Genomic DNA, 23,309 nt, shown 5'->3' with positions numbered 1-23,309 from the left:
ACCGATGCCAAAAATGTAATCAGTAAAATTTTTGTCTATCTGTTTGTATGTTCGTTATAGAAACAAAAACTACTCGACGGATTTTAACGAAACCTGGTACAATTATTTTTCATACTCCTGGGCAGGTTATAGTGTACTTTTCATGACGCTACGATCAATAGGAGCAGAGCAGTGAAGGGAGATGTTAAAGATGTCCACCCGTGCGACGCCGGGATGGGCCGCTAGTGATAAAATAAAATAATTAACTTAAGAATATTTTTGAATTAACTATTGAAAAAGAAGATGGTTCAAGTAACTTATTTTTTTTTTAAATACAGTTATTACTACTAGCTGTTTAGTATTATATTGTATATATATATATATATATATAGTAAGTATTTATATGTACTATATATATGGCGTGAATTTACTGGGTACAGAGCAATAACACCTGAGTCCTCAGGAATGGCAACGCATGGGGGGTATCACGGGCCAAACAGTATACTCTGTTATGTCCATGGTACTGCTCATGTCTATAGGCGACGGTTACCACTTTCCATCAGGTGAGCCGTCAGCTTGTTTGCCATTCTAAGTTGTATAAAAAATAGAAAAAATTTATCATCTAAATTATATAGGCTGTTAATTGTCCACTGCTAAACATATCTCTCCCTCCATTGGGGAAGTTTTGCCATGTAGTTGCCAAAAATGAGTTAACCGTAGTTATTTAGTGATGTTTTAAGATATTTTTTTGCCCATCCCTTGACCATTAAGTTACCTTAGTCGCCTCTTACAGCACCCACGGGAAAGGGTGATACATTCTAAGCCAGGACTACTGGACTAGTATAATTTCTGGGGGAAAGGGATTGTTAGTAATGGAGACTGAGAATCCCATTGCTAGCAATATACCCAACCAGGTCATATATTATGCAAACGGTGAAAGTCTGTTTCTATCGTCTTAAGTTGCTATATCGATTTCGGAAATATCTAACTGTGTCTACTAGGGAAAAGTTGTGTGATCTTGTCTTAAAAATTAAACTATGGTGATGTAGTGTATGGCCCTTGCTTGTTGTCTAGAACTGAACGACTGATCCAAAGAGTGCAAAATGCATGTCCTTTTGCTATAAAAAAATCACGTTACTCCTTTCTTAAACAATGACGGTATCATGAAAATGTTTTCTCGTAGGAAGTTGCATCTTGCATGTTTAGTTTTTAATATAATAAATACAGGTAAACCTCAATACCTTTACGATAAATTATCGTGGGCGCAAGAATAGTATATATAATTTAAGAGTATTCTATACGTTTAATTAACATAGAACTGCAAGTTTTCAGAGAGGGTTCAAATATGCAGCTTCCAAGATCTGGAATGACCTCCTTTCCTCCCATACGAAATTTAAAAACAACTTATACTTTTAAAAAATATGCTAAAAATATATTTAAATCTACAAAAAGCATGTAGCTCCTTGTGATTGCATAACATTGCTGCTTCGTTGTATAATATATTTTTGTATTGTTATTGTATTATTGTTGTACATATCTATATGGGTATATCTTGTCAGTTAAGTGTATGTATGTATGTATATGTATGTGTGTGTGTGTGTGTGTGTGTGTGTGTATGTATGTATGTGTGTGTGTGTGTGTGTATATATGTATATATATATATGTATGTGTGTATATATATATATATATATATATATATATATATATATATATATATATATATATATATATATATATATATATATATATATATGTATGTGTATGTGTATGTATATATATGTATGCGTATGTTTGCTGTCGTCGTTCGTAATGTCACGTATGGACACCACAGAATATCAGCGCTGTAGCAATTAAATTGCTGCAGCACATGCTGAGTGGTGACCATGTCAATAATAAAAAAGTTTTTTTTTTTTAATTCATAATGTATGTAACTTTTTGTTGTTGTCAATAAATGTTTTCTTTCTTTCTTTCTTTCTTTCAGGTCGACCTCCTCGCGGTTCCCCCTGGAAACTATCATGGTTAATGCCTGATGAATTCATCAATGACTCTGCCATTTTTATTCTCATCTATCACCCTTCACTTGCTCCGCCAAAAAAGGTGATAAATCAAGAATACTATGATTTTGTTTCGTCGGTAAACTTCCAGTGAGGTTGTCGCATCTGACAACCGTTATTTTTTCTCCATAAGGAATATGTAATAGAAAAATAAAATAACCAATATTTATTTATATGTACGTATTAAATATATATTTTTTTTTCTATAATTTATTATAATTTAATGCATCACAAATATATTTATTTTACATTAAACATATCTAAAAATAAATTCTTCACAGCATTTGACGCTGTACAGCCATCGCTGGTAATTAACACGCATTGCTGAAAAGAAATAAGAATTAATTAAGACTGTATTCCAAAAAAATCTTCAGTCATGATAAAACCAGATATTTTGATTTAAAAACTGAACTACTGAAGTGGGTTTGAAAAAATTTCTACGAGACCGATCTGTAAGTAGGATATCCTTTCTAATAAAAAAAAAAATTTACCAAATCTATTCACAACTGACGGAGTTATGAGGTGACAAACAGAAAATACATTCGAATTGAGAACGTTCTTCTTTTTGAAGTCGGTTGAAAAAAGAAAAATTCAATATTGAATTAATTAACATTGAACTTTCTTCAAAGTAAAAAGATCCCTTAAAAGGTTTCTTTTCTTTCTTTCCTTGTACTGCTAAATTAGTAGGTAAGTGCGTGCAAATTAAATAAACAATATATGCTAAAATAAACCAATCATATAATACTAGCGATCCGTCCCGGCTTCGCACAGGTGGATATTTTTACATTTTACATTTTTATCTGTACCTACATAGTATTTCATAAATGTGCCCGCCTCCACCTGCCCCTCTACCGCACCGCTAAAATAGGTACGAATAACATGTACAACGCGACAGCGTTATTTTTTCTATTTCTATGACATATTAAATTCGTAATATCTATTGAATGGAATAGCCAATTTAAACAATATGTTTAAAAATATAAACACAAAGCAATAATTATCGCTGACAATTTGCTTTAATCGAAGCACGTCCAAAATGAAATGACCGCACGAATGACATAACAACACGCTTGTACTGTCAACACTGAAAAAAGTTTCAATTTGACAGCACAATCGCCATCTTAAAAATTTGACACAAACATCCCCATTAACTAAATGATCCGCCATTTATTGAATTCATTTGTTACAAAAAAATGTGTGAGAACCGCTCGAGCGATTTTGTGCAAACTTCACATAAACCATCTACTAAATAGTCCGAACAAAGCGTAAACATTTGTATTGGATAGGTGAGCACGTTCTTGAGCTATAAAATTATATACATATATATATATATATATATATATATATATATATATAATCACGCACATAAACCTAATCATAATAATTGTAGCATTTAAAGAAATATAAAAAAAAATACAAAATAAAATAAAGATTTTAATCAATTAAAACTTAGGTTTACCTTGATACCAGAATCGAATTCCTGCCCGTCCGGGCAGTACAGCTGTATCGCAATACCTCCCGTGCACAGGTAGTACGAGTTGCACAGTTCCGGATGAGGAACGTTCCCGAACGTGCCCGGCGAACATAATGCCGGAGTCGTCGTTACACTTTCGGTCGTTGCTACTGGTTCATTTGTAATCGTCGAACGTGAATTGGTGACCTCGGTTATCTCTATTGGAGTTGACGTTACTTCATTGTACGTGCAACCACCAGAAGCGATTAGCAGACACGTCTGTAATTTCACGTATGAAAAATTAATACAAAACGTTTTGTAATTATTTTACCTACTGAACTAGGTGGTATTTAGTTAATTTTAAACTTTAGCGTTGTTTACACATATTTTTAAATACACAATAGGGACTTCATGCGATGAAAAAGCTTTTACAGGTGCATAGAACCTACATACCTGCATCTTTACGGGGGGAGGGGGGGGACATTTCGACGTGGATTGCAAGATGAATGGGAAGATGGATTTGGATTTTCATCAGCATGGAGCCCAGTGTTTAGTACATTAAAAACACGCGATAAATTGTTTAAACGCAGTGTGGATACCGTGAGTGCGATGTATAAAATGGCTTTAGATCATAATGGTAACAGTGTGCGGTTAGTCGAAGAGACTGCGCGAGCTGTCACACGAAGACGCCGCTCACTTCAGTCCTGTACGACAGGACTGAAGTTAGCGGCGTACTGTACTTTGCCATTGATATTTATAACATATCCTTTCCAGTCCAAAAGTTTGAAAATATCTTCCAATGCAGCTAAGAAGAGTTTCGGGGATGTAACGTCACCCTGTCTTACACCTTTCTGCATGGGAATGGGTTTCGTACTCTAGTTCTGTTCTCGGATAAACATCGTAGCCTTACTGTACATACACTTCAACACTTCGATATAACTATAGTCAATCTGGTACCACTGGCACCACTGCAGTACCGTCTATGTCTCGACCGAATCAAAGGCTTTCTCATGGTTTAAGCTAGACATATGTTTTTGACCTCTGAGTCCTCTGAGTAATCTACTGTTGCGTAAGTATGTCTCTCAACGCATTCATAAGATTGTTTTATTTATTTCTTGAATTCAATTGTTTTAAGCGAAATGTAAATATAAGTGTAACCAGTATTGTTACTTCTAATATTTTTGCAATTGTCTGCAAATGATTCTAGCTATTATATGTGCATAAATTGGACACTTACCTCTGTCTCAGGATCAAATTCTTGCCCGTCTGGGCAGTAGAGCTGTATCGCAATACCTCCCGTGCACAGGTAGTACGAGTTGCACAGTTCCGGATGAGGAACGTTCCCGAACGTGCCCGGCGGACACAAGGGCGGAGTCGTCGTCTGTATAGAATCCGTCGTGGTACTCGCTTCACTGGTGACAGTAATGGACTCTGGACTAGTGGTCGATTCCTCGGTGACAACAATATCACTGGTCGTGTACGTTGGGCTGCTGAGAGTGGTACTTTCCGTTAAATCGCCCGAGTCAGTAGTAGCGGTCGTCGTCTCGTCGGTAGAAATGTCTCCCGGTGAGGTCGTTATATCATTCACAGTCGTTTCCGTCTGTGCAAATGTGGTGCTTTGAGTGGTGGAATCTGTGTCCACAGTGGGCCCGTCAGTGGAGTCAGTACTAGTGCCGCTTGTCGACTGATCAGTAGTTGTTGCCTGACCGACTGTACATCCGCCAGGGGTGATGTCTACGCATCTCTGAAATATTGTTAAAAAAATTAACAACAAATAAATTTAGTAATTTTTTTTATTATTAGACGAACGAACTAACGGTGCACCTAATTAAAAGTGGCTACCGTCGCCCACGAACACCTGCAACACGAGAGAAGTTGCATGTGCGTTGCCTACCTTTTTTACACCAATAATATCTATCCGAATTAAAAAAAAAATAATCTAATGACTGAAATTTTATTGTTTTATTTAATTTCTACAAATTAAATGTATTCAATACAATGTAACCATTTTGAATGTAATTTTTAAATTCTCGACGATATTTGACAATTAACTCTATCGATCTCAATCGAGATCATAATAACGAATATATTAAGTTTCTCACACATAAATAAAGCTTATGAATATGTATATATTGTAACTCGATTATTAACATTCAGTAGTGCTTGATATGTTCGTAGTATAAATACTCACCTCTATCTCGGAATCAAATTCCTGTCCGTCCGGGCAGTACAGTTGTATCGCAATACCTCCCGTGCACAGGTAGTACGAGTTGCACAGTTCCGGATGAGGAACAGCCCCGAAAGCACCCAGCGGACACAAGGGCGGAGTCGTCGTTTGTATAGAATCCGTCGTGGTACTCGCTTCACTGGTGACAGTAATGGATTCTGGACTAGTGGTCAATTCTTCGGTGACAACAATGTCACTGGTCGTGTACGTTGGGCTACTGAGAGTGGTACTTTCCGTTAAATCGCCCGAGTCAGTAGTAGCGGTCGTCGTTTCGTCTGTAGAAATGTCTCCCGGTGAGGTCGTTATATCATTCACAGTCGTTTCCGACTGTGCAGATGTGGTGCTTTGAGTGGTGGAGTCTGTGTCTATAGTGGGACCGTCAGTGGAGTCAGTACTAGCGCCGCTCGTCGACTGATCAGTAGTTGTCGCTTGACCGAGTGTACAACCGCCTGGGGTGATGTCTACGCATCTCTGAAATTATAAAACCACTTACAGTAAATTAAATACATCATCTTTTTTTTTTTTTAATTTTTACAGTCCTCGTATTTCAATGCATTCATGAAATTGTTTTATTTATTTCTTGAGTTCAAATGTTTTCAGCGAAATGTAAATATGATCAGTATTAGTTATATTATCTCGGCAATTGATTGCAAATGGTTCTAGCTGTTTAGCAATTTTTTCTGAGATTAACCAACAGACAAGAATAGCTCCATGGATATTACAGAATATACTTTTACCTTCATATGTTATCAGCTAAGATATTAAACCACCGTACCCTACAATTTCACTGTCACATCTCACACTTTAAACTGAACACAACAACTCAAAACAACTGCTCGGTAGCAAAAATAATAATAAAGTTTACATACTGGCGATTTTAAACAAACTATTTCTTTGGTAAGCGATAATGGTTCATACGTGCATAAATTAGACACTCACCTCTGCCTCAGGATCAAATTCCTGTCCGTCCGGGCAGTAGAGCTGTATCGCAATACCGCCCGTGCACAGGTAGTACGAGTTGCACAGTTCCGGATGAGGAACGTTCCCGAACGTGCCCGGCGGACATAAGGCCGGAGTCGTCGTCTGTATAGGATCCGTCGTAGTACTCGCCTCACTGGTAGTAGCAGTGAACTCTGGACTAGTGGTCGATTCTTCGGTGACAACAATATCACTGGTCGTGTACGTTGGGCTACTGAGAGTGGTACTTTCCGTTAAATCGCCCGAGTCAATAGTAGCGGTCGTCGTTTCGTCGGTAGAAATGTCTCCCGGTGAGGTCGTTATATCATTCACAGTCGTTTCCGTCTGTGCAGATGTGGTGCTTTGAGTGGTGGAGTCTGTGTCCACAGCGGGACCGTCAGTAGAGTCAGTACTAGAGCCGCTCGTCGACTGATCAGTAGTTGATGCCTGACCGAGTGTACAACCACCGGGAGCGATATCTACGCATCTCTGAAATAATATTTATAAAACCATTTACAGTAAATTAAACACGTCATCTTATTTTTTTATGTAACTTAGAATGGCGAATAAGCTGATGGCCCGCCTGATGGAAAGTGGTAACCGTTGCCTTTAGACATGAGCAGTACTATGAATACAACAGAGTGAACTGTTTTGACCGTGATACGTCCCATGCGTTGCCATTCCTGAGGACTCAGGTGTTATTTCTCTGTACCCAGTAAATTCACTGCCATATCTCACTCTTCACACCGAAACACAGCCATGCAGACACAACTGCTTTACGGTAGAAACACGAAAGGGATAGAGGTGCCCAAACAAACGACTTTTGTACAAAGACTCCTATTTTTTAATCCCAGTAATAATCGTATCTACCATAACTGCATTCATAAAACCTATTGTTTTATCTCTTGGATTCAATAGAGTTCAGCGAAATGTAACCATGTTGACTCTATCGTCTGGTTCTATCTATATCTATCTATAACTATCAGCAAATGATCCTGACTATTCGTCCTAAGAGTAACATACAGACATGAACAGTTCCACAGACATTACAAAGTGTAATTTAATACCATGGTACCCTTCATATATTATCGTTTATGATCTTAGATGTAATGCCTCCACACCCTACAATTTCGCTATCATATCCCACTGTTTAAACTGAACATAATCGCTCAAAATAACTTCCTGGCAGCAGAAACACTATTAAATCAAAAGTTTTTATGCTGATTATTTTAAACAATTTATTTCTTTGATACGCAGTAATGCTTCATATATAGATAAATTAAACATTCACCTCTGCCTCAGGATCAAATTCCTGTTCGTCCGGGCAGTAGAGTTGTATCGCAATACCTCCCGTGCACAGGTAGTACGAGTTGCACAGTTCCGGATGAGGAACGTTCCCGAACGCGCCCGGCGGACACAAAGACGGAGTCGTCGTCTGTATAGAATCCGTCGTGGTACTCGCTTCACTGGTAGTAGCAGTGGACTCTGGACTAGTGGTCGATTCTTCGGTAACAACAATATCACTGGTCGTGGACGTTGGGCTACTGAAAGTGGTACTTTCTGTTAAATCGCCCGAGTCAGTAGTAGCGGTCGTCGTTTCGTCTGTAGAAATGTCTCCCGGTGAGGTCGTTATATCATTCACAGTCGTTTCCGTCTGTGCAGATGTGGTGCTTTGAGTGGTGGAGTCTGTGTCCACAGTGGGACCGTCAATGGAGTCAGTACTAGTGCCGCTCGTCGACTGATCAGTAGTTGTTGCCTGACCGAGTGTACAACCGCCAGGGGTGATGTCTACGCATCTCTGAAATATTATTAATATAAAATTTTAACAAACAATCTATTTAAACATACCATGTTCTTTTCAAAACCTAATTGTTTTATTTAATTTAAATACTGAGATTTTATTGCTTTATTTAATTTCTACGGACTGTCGTCCATATTTAATGTACTGAATAAAGTTTGACCTTGTTGAAAGTAACTTTTAAACTCCCGACGACAGTTGACAATTAATAATAATAATAATGATTCTTTATTTGGAACAAAACCATTTAATTACATCTATCAACCTCATTCAAGATTAAAATAATAAGCATATTATGTTTCTCACACAAAAACAATGTCCCAGAATGTCTATATCATATTTCAATTAATAATAATTAATAATTCTATATACGTACATAGTATATACACTCACCTTTATCTCAGGGTCAAATTCTTGCCCGTCCGGGCAGTACAGTTGTATCGCAATACCTCCCGTGCACAGGTAGTACGAATTGCACAGTTCCGGATGAGGAACGTTCCCGAACGTGCCCGGTGGACATAATGCCGGAGTGGTAGTCGTTGGTGTGGTAGTACTGACAGTAGTGGTGCCCTCTGTAGTCGTTGGTGTGGTAGTACTGTCAGTAGTGGTGCCCTCTGTAGTCGTTGGTGTGGTAGTACTGTCAGTAGTGATGCCCTCTGTAGTCGTCGGTGTGGTAGTACTGACAGTAGTGACCTCCTCTGTAGTACTGTCAGTAGTGGTGCCCTCTGTAGTCGTTGGTGTGATAGTACTGACAGTAGTGACCTCCTCTGTAGTACTGTCAGTAGTGGTGCCCTCTGTAGTCGTTGGTGTGGTAGTACTGACAGTAGTGACCTCCTCTGTAGTACTGTCAGTAGTGGTGCCCTCTGTAGTCGTTGATGTGGTAGTACTGACAGTAGTGACCTCCTCTGTAGTAGTGTCAGTAGTGGTGCCCTCTGTAGTCGTTGGTGTGGTAGTACTGTCAGCAGTGGTGCCCTCTGTAGTCGTTGGTGTGGTAGTACTGACAGTAGTGGTGCCCTCTGTAGTCGTTGGTGTGGTAGTACTGACAGTAGTGGTGCCTTCTGTAGTCGTCGATGTGGTAGTACTGTCAGTAGTGGTGCCCTCTGTAGTCGTTGGTGTGGTAGTACTGACAGTAGTGGTGCCTTCTGTAGTCGTCGATTTGGTAGTACTGTCAGTAGTGGTGCCCTCTGTAGTCGTTGGTGTGGTAGTACTGACAGTAGTGGTGCCCTCTGTAGTCGTTGGTGTGGTAGTACTGACAGTAGTGACCTCCTCTGTAGTACTGTCAGTAGTGGTGCCCTCTGTAGTCGTTGGTGTGGTAGTACTGACAGTAGTGGTGCCCTCTGTAGTCGTTGGTGTGGTAGTACTGACAGTAGTGGTGCCTTCTGTAGTCGTCGATGTGGTAGTACTGACAGTAGTGGTGCCCTCTGTAGTCGTTGGTGTGGTAGTACTGTCAGTAGTGGTGCCCTCTGTAATCGTCGGTGTGGTAGTACTGACAGTAGTGACCTCCTCTGTAGTACTGTCAGTAGTGGTGCCCTCTGTAGTCGTTGGTGTGGTAGTACTGACAGTAGTGGTGCCCTCTGTAGTCGTTGGTGTGGTAGTACTGACAGTAGTGGTGCCTTCTGTAGTCGTCGATGTGGTAGTACTGTCAGTAGTGGTGCCCTCTGTAGTCGTCGGTGTGGTAGTACTGACAGTAGTGACCTCCTCTGTAGTACTGTCAGTAGTGGTGCCCTCTGTAGTCGTTGGTGTGGTAGTACTGACAGTAGTGGTGCCCTCTGTAGTCGTTGGTGTGGTAGTACTAACAGTAGTGGTGCCCTCTGTAGTCGTTGGTGTGGTAGTACTGACAGTAGTGGTGCCTTCTGTAGTCGTCGATGTGGTAATACTGACAGTAGTGGTGCCCTCTGTAGTCGTTGGTGTGGTAGTACTGACAGTAGTGGTGCCCTCTGTAGTCGTTGGTGTGGTAGTACTGACAGTAGTGGTGCCCTCTGTAGTCGTTGGTGTGGTAGTACTGACAGTAGTGGTGCCCTCTGTAGTCGTTGGTGTGGTAGTACTGACAGTAGTGGTGCCCTCTGTAGTCGTTGGTGTGGTAGTACTGTCAGTAGTGGTGCCCTCTGTAGTCGTTGGTGTGGTAGTACTGACAGTAGTGGTGCCCTCTGTAGTCGTTGGTGTGGTAGTACTGTCAGCAGTGGTGCCCTCTGTAGTTATTGGTGGGTTAGTCGTTTCAATAGGATCTCCAGTCGTTAATTGACACTGTGCAACATCCGGCCAGTTGCATACCTGTAAATACATACATAATATTGTTATTTTTATTTTTAAATAACATTTTAAAATCTTGTTATGAATATTTATAGAACTTAGATTTTAAATATAAATTTTTAATAAGTCTTTTTAATAAGTTCCTCAAAATTTTGAAGTTAAATGAATCTCTAAATAAAATTAATTAAGAGAATCTTTAAATAGTGCAAAACAATGTCACTGTCCGCGTTTGTTTGTTTTTTCATTTGTTTTTTTTTTATACAACTTTAAATGGCAAACAAGCTGCCGGCCCACTTGATGGACAGTGGTAACCGTCGCCTATAGACATGAGCAGTACCGTGGACATAACAGAGTATACTGTTTCCGCCCATGATACCCACCATGCGTTATCATACCAGCTCTTAACTGTCCACTGCTGAACTTAAGCCTTCACTATAAGGGTAATTTTGTTAATAGTTGCCACTTGAAAGACGGGTTGGAAACCGCAATTAGGGTTTTGCAGATGATTTGAAAGGGACGCCGCTGCCCATCCCTCGACAATTAAGTTCCCTTAGTCGGTTTTCACGACACTCACGGGAAAGAATGGGATGGCCCATTCTATGCGGGGACCATATGGCTCCTATTGTATATTACAAGTAAAATGAAACATTGTTAAATACCTGCAAAACTGGATCAAAGTGCAGTCCGCCCGGGCATTCTCTGAGAAGTTTGTTGCCATAGTTACAGTAGTAAAATTTGGTGCAATCCGTCTCGTGGGGCAACAACACATGCTGGTGGAAGTCTGTCGGGCAGCCATTCGGCAGGAACTCAGCCGATGTCGTAGCGAGGAATACGAGAAGCAATAATTTATGCATTTCTGTAAATAGTAAAACGATATAAAACTAAAGTCGCTTCCCGCCGTCTGTACGCTTAGATCTTTTAAACTAAGCAACCGAATTTAATGCGGTTTACATCAACAGATAGAATGATTCAAGAGTAATATTTATACATATAGTTTAATATATTTATCATGTTAATTTTATGAAAATTATTTGACGATAATTGTTCAAGATGTGGGAAGAAATCAAGTCGATCTAATTTGACTTTATTTCGTGCTCTCGAGCTTTCATCGAAAATACTAAAATACATAACCTTAAGTGAAAGTAAGTGTGTTTGTTTGTTACTTCGTAGCGCCTTAACGGCTTAACCAATCACTATGTAATTTGTCAAACACATACTACATATATCGTCACAGTCGTAGAATACTGACGGATCTGACAAAGATTACATTATATAGATCCGTCAGTATTCTACGACTGTGACGATATGTATGCCCATTGTTCTCTCAATGTAATATTTTCTTGGGCACCAGTGAGGGATAATAGGTGAGAATGAAAAGGCAGGTCAGTTAGCCCATCGTGACGAATCCCATTAGAATTAATCACGACGGTTTCCAGGGGGAACCGCGTGGAATTTGACCTGATAGGTTATAGCAATGGGGCAGTTTGACCCATTACTAACAATCCCTTTCCCCCCAATCAGGTCAGTTAGCCTGTCATGACGAATTTAAGAATTAACTACGATGGTTTCCAAGAGAAACAGCATGGAGACCGACCTGATAAGGTATATTGTTATACCCTATTACTAACAACCCCTCCCCCCTCGGACCTATAGGTAATCACTTATCAGCCATACAAATATTTATATCAACCATCAGCTGTCCACTGCTGGACATAAGGCTTCCCCAAAAGGGGAGTTTTGCCAGCAGTTGCCACGCTTGGCAGGCGGACTGGCAACCATAATTAAGCTTTGGTGATGTTTAAAGAGAAATGCTGCTGTCCATCCTTCAATCAATAAGTCCTCTTCAAAAGGGGGGTAAAGAGGTTTCTTCAGGGTCGGCAACGCGCGGGTAATACCTCTGGTATTGCAGGTGTTCATAGGCTACGGTAACCACTTACCATCAGGTGGGCCGTATGCTTGTTTGCCACCTCAGTGGTATAAAAAAAATTTACAAAACATGCTGAATATAAACCTCCCCCTTGAGGGGGTTTTGCCAGTAGTTAAAACGCTTTGCAGGCGAATTGGCAACCGCAGATCTAATTAGATTCTTTAAGAGGGACGCTGCTGCCCATCACTCGCTCTCCCTTAGTCGCCTCTTACGACACCCACGGTAAAGGAAGGAGATGAAGAAGAGGAACCAGAGGGAGACTTTGTACGAAAGTCGATTGCGTGGGTACCTCTGTCCCATTCATGTTTCAACCGTAAAGCAGTTGTGTTTGCATGGCTGTGTTTCGGTTTGAAGGGTGGGATATGGCGTGAATTTACTGGGTACAGAGGAATAACACTTGAGTCCTCAGGAATGGCAACGCATGGGGGGTATCATGGGCGAAACAGTATACTCTGTTATGTCCATGGTACTGCTCATGTCTATAGGCGACGGTTACCACTTTCCATCAGGTGGACCGTCAGCTTGTTTGCCATTCTAAGTTGTATAAAAAAAAAGAATTCTTATCTGTGGACTTACAAAAATGTGCCATGCCTGAGGACTCAGGTGTTATTCCTCCATACCCAGTAAATTCACGCCATATCCCACCCTCCAAACCGAAACACAGCCATGCAAACACAACTGCTTCACGGTTGAAACACGAATGGGACAGAGGTACCCAAGCAATCGACTTTTGTACAAAGTCTCCCTCTGATGGACATACATAAGGACATTAATTTCACTTCTTGAATAGTCGGAAAGAGACAAAGAAATGTATTATAACCATCCATCTTTCGAAATCGCTTTCAAATCAAATGATATGTTGACGTAAAATACCTAAACAGCGTACAATTTATGTCATTTCAAAGATTACACAAATAATACCTAATATAGTAAACATATTTTATAATGTTAACAGTATCAGAGTTGATAAAAATCTATGTATTTGCCAATAATTTGGCGGCCAAATATTGGAACTGATGGGATTAGATCAGTGATTCTCAACCACTGTGCCGCGGCACTTTTGTGTGCCGCCAAATTTTAAAAGTGTGCCGCCAAATTTTGCAAATATTTAAAATTTTTGTCATAAACTATTTATGCAGTGTGTGTGTGTGTGTGTGTGTAGTAAGTAAATAATTTTTATCTTTTCCTTTGTGTGCCGCCAAATTTTGAAATCGTTAAATATGTGCCGCAACAAAAAAAAAGGTTGAGAATCACTGGATTAGATATTAATTAAATTGTCTAATCACATTTGTGTATGTACTGTGACATTGTAAACATATCTACAATTAGTATTACGCATTAAAAATATCTGAAAAATAAAAAAAGACGAGAGTAAACGTTTAGTCTCATTTTTGATGGGTGAAAATGGTATGGTAACCCCGCATGCGCTAACGGGATACGCTGGCGGAGCACCAGTGAAGGGTGATAGATGAGAATGGAAACAGGCCAGTTAGCCAATCATGATGAATTCATCAGGAATTAACCATGATAGTTTCCAGGGGGAACCGCGAAGAGGTCGACCTGGTTGTGTATATTGCTAGCAATGGGATTCTTAGTCTCCATTACTAACAATCCCTTTCCCCCTAGTCTCATATTAATAACTCCTCTCCATCCAAAGGTTGCCTGCAAGAGATCGCTCTTAGCGATAAGCCCGCCCATTGTTTTCTCATTGTGATTATTTCTTGTAATTGTTTATATCTATAATATTTTAACGAAATTTCAAAAGAAAAAGGTATTTGGTATAAAACTATTCAGGCTGAACCTCCACATATTCCTTGGTTTTGTGGAATTAAAATCAATAGGTACAGTATTAAATTAGCTGTTCGTCTAAGATCTGGTCATTATCCATCAAAAAAATTTGCACATATGATGGGAAAGTCCTTGTCAGCCCATTGTCAAACTTGTAATACCATCGATGATGTGCATCATATTCTATTAGAGTGTCGTATTAACACGAAGCAAAGAGAAGAATTCATGCGCCGCTTTAACTTGAATAAATTTAACGCTGGCCTTATTCAATCTATGTTAGCTGAACTTAAACCAAACATTTTTGAACATCTCTGTAAATTATTGATGCCCATTAATTCTTCTCTTTCCGCGTCTAGGGAAAGTAGATAAAGTTTTGTTTGAGAAATCAGTTTAAGGTACAATAGGACTGATGTACCTGAAGAAGGTAAAAGCCCTTAAACTAAAATAAAAAAAAAACTATTTACTTAAACCTTTTTTTAAAACTTATTTATTATCGCGTATTCATACCAAAAAGAAGAAGTCGTCGCCGTGTGGTCCCAGCGTAGAAAAGGCTACCCCTTCGTTTCCCGTTGGTGTCGTAAGAGGCGTTAAAGGATGCTTATAACCGGCATGGGATGGGAAGCGGCGTCCTTCTTAAAACATCACCAAAGCCAAACTGCGATTGTCAACCCGCCTGCCACTAGGGGGGAAGGGATTGTTAGCAATGGAGTTTGACAGCCCCATTGCTACCAATATGCCCTATTAGGTCGACCACCACGTGGTTCCCCCTGGAAACCATCATGAACCATTCTTGTTGAATTCGTCACGATGGGCCAACTGACCTGCTTCATCCTCACCTATCATCCTTCACTGGTGCCCCGCCGGTGTATACCGATAGCTCATAAAAAAAAACCCCGCCTGCCATGCCAATTACTAACCAACCTTACAGCCTAAATGGTCGCGTACAACGCGGTTTCAGAGATGCTTTCTCCCACGAACACTCAGGTTATGGAATGAGCTCTCTGCCGAGGTTTTCCCGAGAGACTACAGCATGGGGTTCTTCAAAAGGGGGTAAAGAGGTTTCTTCAGGGTCGGCAACGCGCGCGTAATACCTCTGGTATTGCAGGCGTTCATAGGCTACGGTAACCGCTTACCATCAGGTGGGCCGTATGCTTGTTTGCCACCTCAGTGGTATAAAAAAAAAGACCTCCCCCCGCCTAAATAAGGAGGCAATATGTCCAGCAGTGGACAGTTAAGGGCTGATGTGACGATGATGATTCATAACAAGACACTGTACAATCATTTCATATTAATTATATATCTATAAGTGCTTCAAAGTACCTATAAAGATACATATGTGATAAATACGTTATCTAATCTTTAAAAAAATGTAAATAATCAATGCATCACCTATAATGCTCTATTGCACCTATATATTGCTATTAAAAAAATATTATATCTTTACGCACAAATCCGGATGTAATGCGGGATAGACAGAGAAAGTAAAACATGTAATTTATCTAACAAAAAAAAACAATATGCTAACTAAAGTGAAGGGGGGAGGGATTTTTTTTATGCAACTCAGAATGGCAAACAAGCTGACGGCCCACCTGATGGAAAGTGGTAACCGTCGCCTATAGACATGAGCAGTACCGTTGACATAACAGAGTATACTGTTTCGCCCATGATACCCCCCATGCGTTGCCATTCCTGAGGACTCAGGTGTTATTCCTCTGTACCCATTAAATTCACACGTAAATTTTTATTAATGCGAACTTTCAGTCCCATTGCTAGCAATACACCCCATAAGGTACTCCACGTGGTAACCCCTGGAAACTATCGTGCTGAATTCCTAGTGTATTCATCACGATGGGCTAACTGACCTGACTGGGGGAAAGGGATTGCTAGTAATGGAGACTGAGAATCCCATTGCTAGCAATATACCCAACCGAGTCGACCTCCTCGCAGTTCCCCTGGAAACTATCATAGTTAATTCCTGATGAATTCATCATGATGGGCTAACTGGCCTGTTTTCATTCTCACCTATCACCCTTCACTGGTGCTCCGCCAGCGTATCCCGTTAGCGCAGGCAGGGTTGCCATACCATTTTCACCCATCAAAAAAAAAATAGTAAACTACATTCTAGATACAAACAATTACAAGAAAATATTACACTGAGAGAACAATGAGCATACATATCGTGGTAGTCGTAGAATACTGACGGATCTATATATGTAATGCGCGGACGAAGGAGTATGAAATTTGGCACACTTATAATATTACACACTTATAATTTATATAGAGAAGGAGTGTGGAATGGTAATATTTTTTAAAAGTATACATAATAAATAATAATTTAATACATTAAATCCAGTGTCAGTGTACCCGAGTGTCTGAGTGTCCAATGCCTGCGTGTCTGAGTGTCCAGTGTAGGGTATCCGAGTGTCTGAGTGTCCAATGTCTGCGTGTCTGAGTGTCCAGTGTCCTGTATCTGCGTGTCTGAGTGTCCAGTGTCCTGTACCCGAGTGTAACCCCGCATGCGCTAACGGGATACGCTGGCGGAGCACCAGTGAAGGGTGATAGATGAGAATGAAAACAGGCCAGTTAGCCCATCATAATGAATTCTTTTTTTTTTAAGTATAGCTTTTATCGCGGGCCTTGAGCGCGGAGACCGAATGTAAAAATTCCGTAACGGAAATGGGACCTAACACCCCCCACTCTTACGGCGGCAGAGCGGTGCGAGGACGGAAGCCGTGCATCGTCTAACGTCGTTTCAATTCGACAGACTTCGGCACGGTGTTTGCGTGCGTGCGAGTAGACGTATGCGTGTAGACTAGCCGCTGACTGCTCATAACTGATTCTATCTCTTTTAGATACAATGCTAGGTGAGACAGCGTGCTTTTTGCGAGCTGCTCCGGAATTGGACGAATACGTAAGCAGCTGTTGTGAGAATGTATATAGGTGGTATAGGTATCTATCATCTATGTCCAACAGTGAATAGCTGTACGCGTAAAATTTGTGTATAAAGTGTTTTAATATTAAATATGAATAAACAAAGTGCATTTATTAATGAAGAAAGTAATGAAAAAATAGTGAAAGAAAATAAGTGAGTACTCTAAGCATAAGTTGATAAAAAATGCTATACAAGCTATATAATAGCTTTACCGCGGCAATCCCCGACTGCCACACGTCTTTTTTTTTATACAACTTAGAATGGCAAACAAGCTGACGGCCCACCTGATGGAAAGTGATAACCGTCGCCTATAGACATGAGCAGTAGCATGGACATAACAGGAATTCATCAGGAATTAACCATGATAGTTTCCAGGGGGAACCGCGAGATCGACCTGGTTGGGTATATTACTAGCAATGGGATTCTCAGTCTCCATTACTAACAGTCCCTTTCCCCTGAACATTTGATATTGGTTTACTACGCTTATTTATAGATTTAAAACATATGTATGTACGTATGTATACAAAGAGATTATGATCAACGATTGACATCTATTCCGTAAAACCATTTAAATTCCATGAACTGGAAAATTACAATGCGATAATTTATAGATAACAGGTGATTAAAACGCTGATTTAAATAACATTTTATAATAGTTTTTGAAAGTGCTATCACATCCCGGAAACTTATGTATAAATACATACATACATACAATAATATTGTAAAGAAAAAATTAAGTCCCACAAAAAAACCGACTTAAGTTATGGTTAAAACAGTTATTTTAATTTAAATACTAAGCTGGCTATAGTTTAAGATAAAAAAAAAGGATTTTCCAAATCGGTTTACAACTGACGGAGTTATGAGGTAACAATCCACCAGAGGGAGACTTTGTACAAAAGTCGATTGCTTGAGTACCTCTGTCCCATTCGTGTTTCTACCGTGAAGCAGTTGTGTTTGCATGGCTGTGTTTCGGTTTGAAGGGTGGGATATGGCGTCAATTTACTGGGAACAGAGGAATAACACCCGAGTCCTCAGGAATGGCAACGCATGGAGGGTATAATGGGCGAAACAGTATACTCTGTTATGTCCATGGTACTGCTCATGTCTATAGGCGACGGTTACCACTTTCTATCAGGTGGGCCGTCAGCTTGTATGCCATTCTAAGTTGTATAAAAAAAAACAATCATAAAAATAAAAAAAAATCATATATTTTTAATGAAACTCATGATAAATATCATCTGTAACTTAGAGGACACCAAAGTCCATTGACATTTACAAATGACAATGAAAAATCATTGACTATCTATATAATCCATTTTTATAATTGCAATTATGATAAGGATTTACCTTAGTATCATATTTGCTTAAATTATATAGATAGAGTGTCTCCATACAAATGGTTCGAGAAAAGCGGCTCAACTTTTTCAAACAATTTTGCGTGATAAATAGTTACGAGTGATTCCTTTATAACTTCATTTATTAACATTTATTAACATTTTTTTTTGTAATGTGGTCAATAAAGCATAAATAAATAAATAAATAAAAAACTTCTATATTTATTTTGTCTTAAAAAATACTGCATCTTTTTAATATGTAAACACTCTTTTTATTTATAAAATATAGACACGTCAAGATACATTGTGTGCGTAAGTATATAGAACACTGATACAACAAACGAGTCAGCTAATTTGACAATAAACTGACTCGATTATTTAATCCTACATATTTTATTTTTAAATCAACGCATCGTATGCGTTGATTTCAAAAGTAGACAAACTACTGTAATGTACTCTGTAACTCTAGTAATGAAAAATTTGTCAATAACAAATTTTACATTACTAGATTATATATTCGACACAGTTTATGTAGAAAGTATGCAAGCAGGTTGTATCTGAATTTGGTAGGGTTATACGGCCGTATAACATTTTCTATACACTAGCCTGCTATGAATTGACAATTTTTATCACTCCTTCTATATAATTCCTTGTTCTTAGTTCTTAAATTAAGATTACTTTTTGTGTACCACAAAAATGGCAAACAAGCATACAGCCTTCTTGGTAAACAGGTAGTCTATGGACGTCTGCAACAACTGGGGTGTTACATGCACGTTGCCGACTCTGAAGAAACCGTAATAAACTTTTTTAAAACCACATACTGTAGCCTCTAGGAAAAACCTCAGTAGGAAGCTCATTCCACAATCTGAGCGTCGCGGGAGAGAATTCCTTTGAAACTGCACTGTACGCGACCATTTAGGTTTAAACGTGTGCGGATGAATTCTCTATCGATGGCGAGCGGTAACAATACTTACTCTGTAGGTATAATATTAGACGCTGAAAACGTACTAGCGACGCATTATTATGCGTAAATGTAGTGTAGATTTTTTTTTAATGGCTGAGAATGAAATGGTAACCCAGCCTACGCTATCGGTATACACTGGCGGGGCACCAGTGAGGGATGACAGATGAAGATGAAAGTAGGTCAGTTAGCCCATCCTGACGAATTAAACTAGAATTAGTCACGATAGTTTCCAGGGGGAACTATGTGAAGGTCGACCTGACAGGGCATATTGCTAGCAATGGGGCTATCAAACTCCATTGCTAACAATCCCTTTCCCCCTGTAGTGTAGATTGGACTCTCTTTTCCGCGCTTAGCCTCTCATTTGGGCCGTTGTGCGTATGAGTCGTGGCTAGTACAGCCAGCCCAGCTCCGCCCAGAAGCGCAGAATCTTCCTGGGTTTTCACAGGCCACACGGAGCGACCTCACCGTTTCGATGATTTCTAAACGTTAATGGGCCATAGCTTCACATTCCAGGATCACGTGAGCAGCCGTTTCTTCGGTGTCGAAACAGCGTCGACATAGAGGACTGTCTGTGACTTATTATGCGTAATACAAGGAAGTTTTCCGCCTTTAAAATAAAAAGTTCTCAAAACACACGTAATCGTAGTTAAATATATTTACGGAGGGAACTTATGACTAATACGAACAACGTTTTCCTCTAACGATAGCGATTTTAACATTAACATTTGATGAGCACAAGCGATTATCTTATCTGTGGAATGACTATTCCTTGATATTAATCCTCTAGCCATTAACTGTGATAAAATCACAAATTGAAAATGATATTTTCATGTACAATAAGCTAAATCGTCTAATCTAAACTTATGGTAATATTAAAATGAGGAAAGATTTGATATTTCATTCGTAATGGATCTATCTATCCATTTAAGAGCTGCTCTCTTGTCGGTGGAGCTCTTGCCACTCACTACGATTTTCAGCGAGTCTCCTCACCTCTTGATACGACACGACACCAACTCCTTCCTTGATCTGCCTGATGTAACTATACCCCAGTCTCCCTCTTCCTCTCCTTCCTTCTATCTTACCTTCTATTATAATGTTCATAAGTTCGTCGTGTCGTATCAAGTGTCCTTACATTTTTCCCCTTCTGTCCTCGTAATGGATAAACTTGATAAAATTGTTCTGTTCAGACTTTAAATGAATTAAGTACAATATGATAAGACGTGAACTAATAGAATAGTACTCATACCTGTGACGTTATTTTTCTACTAAGAACAAGGAATTACATAGAAGGAATGATAAAATGAAAATTGTAAATCATATGGTTGCTTTCTTTCTTCTTATGAAAATATAATTAGTGAAAAGAGGACGAAAGATACACCATCAGTTGCGATTTTTCTCAATTCATAACAGGCTAGTGTATAGAAAATGTGTATGTACAATTTTTGTTCATATTGATATGTCAATAACAAATTTTACATTACTAGATTATATATTGGACACAGATAATGTAGAAAGTATGCGAGCAGGTTGTATCTGAATTTGTTATCACAGATTTCCAATTAATTCAAATTCAAATCATCTTTATTGAAACATACTTTTTTACAAGTACTTTTAAATTGTCGTTTTTTATTTTTAAATCTACTGCAATGTTCGGAAAGTTGTTACCTGTTAAGAATCCGAAATTCAACTTTTAAATCTTTGTCTGTGATTCTTGTTTTAAATAATAAAAATATAGCCTCCCTCATAAGGGAAGTTTAGAAATTCTAGACAGTGTCATATTAAAGACTAGGCAGCATGATCTCCGACCTTAGCCTGTTCCACAACGGAACAAACGTATTGTTCCGTAACAGGCTAAGGAAAAAGGGAGTTTTGACAGTAGTTGTCACGTTCGGGAGGCGGGTTGACAACCGCAGTTTAACTTCTGGATTCCAGACAAATTATCTTTTTGAAGACTAGGCAGCATGACAGCCTGTTCCAAACGGAACAAACGTTTAACTTCTGGTTTTATTTTTAGAGGAACGCTCCTACCCTTTTCCCCACTATAAGGAAGAAGAACAAAGGAACGGATGGCCTAGAATAAGGCCGAGATTAAACGGCGTGTATATATAATAATTTGCTTTTATATATAAAATAATATATTATTTTAATTAAGTGCAACTCATTTTGACGTAAAATTTTTTTGCAACTTAGAATGGCAAATGCGTTAACTGCCCACCTGTATAGGTATGGGGGGAAAGGGATTGTTAGCAATGGAGTTTGACAGCCCCATTGCTAGCAATATGCTCTATCAGGTCAACCTCCACGTGGTTCCCTCTGGAAACCATCGTGAACAATTCTCGTTGAATTCGTCACGATGGGCTAATTGACCTGCTTTCATCCTCATCTATCATCCTTCACTGGTGCCCCGCCGGTGTATACCGGTAGCGTGGGTGGGGTTACCATTCCATTATCACCCATAAAAAAATACCTGTATAGGTGTATACATATATATATATATATATATATATATATATATATATATATATATATATATATATATATATATATATATATATATATATATATATATTATGTAATATATATGTCACATATTTTTCACCACATCTGCCCTTCATACGCTTTCTGTTTTCACCTAATAGAGAACGCCACCTGGTAGAGAATGCCATATTTAATAATTGCAGAGTTATGGTGTCTTTAAAAAAAATTATAAACACTAGACATTCCTGTTATATATATATATATATATATATATATATATATATATATATATATGTAAAAATGTGTATAAATCTGTTTCTAATGTTTTTTTTTATTTTTTTTTTCTACAACTTAGAATGGCAAACAAGCTGACGGCCCACCTGATGGAAAGTGATAACCGTCGCATGTCTCATGTCTATAAGCGACGGTTACCACTTTCCATCAGGTGGGCCGTCAGCTTGTTTGCCATTCTAAGTTGCATAAAAAAAAGTTTAGTTTTTAAATCAAAACAACTGGTTTTGCCAATATGTATAAAAAAAAATATATTACATCAATAAAAATAACATTATACACACACGCTTATATATACTTTTGTTTATTGTTAAAGTCTGCGGTCGAATTGAGAATAGATCAATATTGTTTATCTGTTAATATTATTTGTCTATAGTCTTACTGAATGTCAAACGTAACCATAGTAAATACATTTATTACAATATTATGTTATGGTTGAATTTTGACCACTGTACAACCACTAGTTTATTTTAATTAACACAATAGCAGGGATTCCAACTTTTAAACGAACATTTTACTCTCAACTTTTTTATAATAGTTTCACCATTTGATGATAGATGGCTCTTTTCATATTTTATAAAATATACTTTAAGTTTCAATAATTATAATAATAAATAATTAAAAATTCCACTTACCAGCTCATTATTTTTTCAATTTTCCTCAACTGGATAGCTCTCACTAGAGGCGTCTCACTATAATGGTGGATATTCTACGATTTTAATGATATTAACAAATTTTATCATTACAATCAAATGATAAGGCCGTAAACAATGTTTTAATGGAGATAAATAACAATATTTTTATTAAGAATTGTACGTATGTTTGTTCATAAAGACACATTATTGTATACTACCTGTATTCCGCGGCTTCGTCCGCT

General features: G+C 38.7%; 1 protein-coding gene and 1 long non-coding RNA gene across 5 annotated transcripts in view; one reads left to right on the top strand and one right to left on the bottom strand.

Annotated features, from left to right (window-relative positions):
• Positions 1-2,198: 2,198 nt before the first annotated feature.
• Positions 2,199-23,188, bottom strand: LOC116413781 (mucin-22-like). Of its 4 annotated transcripts, none has more exons than XM_052901086.1 (10): positions 23,068-23,188; positions 11,378-11,574; positions 9,298-10,739; positions 8,862-9,033; positions 7,962-8,468; positions 6,653-7,159; positions 5,678-6,184; positions 4,724-5,230; positions 3,493-3,765; positions 2,199-2,357 (listed from the first exon to the last, which is right to left on the bottom strand). In XM_052901086.1, the coding sequence occupies exons 2-10, from the start codon at positions 11,570-11,572 to the stop codon at positions 2,274-2,276; spliced, it is 4,194 nt and encodes a 1,397-aa protein (XP_052757046.1). In that variant the 5' UTR covers positions 11,573-11,574; positions 23,068-23,188; the 3' UTR covers positions 2,199-2,273. The 4 variants fall into 4 exon arrangements, with proteins under 4 accessions (XP_052757046.1, XP_052757048.1, XP_052757047.1 ...); XM_052901088.1 differs by having other exon boundaries at positions 8,862-9,010; positions 9,344-10,739; XM_052901087.1 differs by having other exon boundaries at positions 9,367-10,739; positions 23,068-23,187.
• The window catches only part of LOC128202091 (uncharacterized), a 24,987-nt gene continuing 15,379 nt past the window's right edge, over positions 13,702-23,309 (top strand). Inside the window, exon 1 of the long non-coding RNA XR_008253608.1 lies at positions 13,702-13,806. This is a non-coding gene — a long non-coding RNA (uncharacterized LOC128202091). The remainder of the gene's footprint in view (positions 13,807-23,309) is intronic.

This window comes from Galleria mellonella, unplaced genomic scaffold, assembly GCF_026898425.1.
Source record: "Galleria mellonella isolate WM207_F2 unplaced genomic scaffold, CSIRO_AGI_GalMel_v1 utg746, whole genome shotgun sequence".
NCBI lineage: Eukaryota > Metazoa > Arthropoda > Insecta > Lepidoptera > Pyralidae > Galleria > Galleria mellonella.
This window is presented reverse-complemented; position numbering and strand designations above follow the sequence as displayed.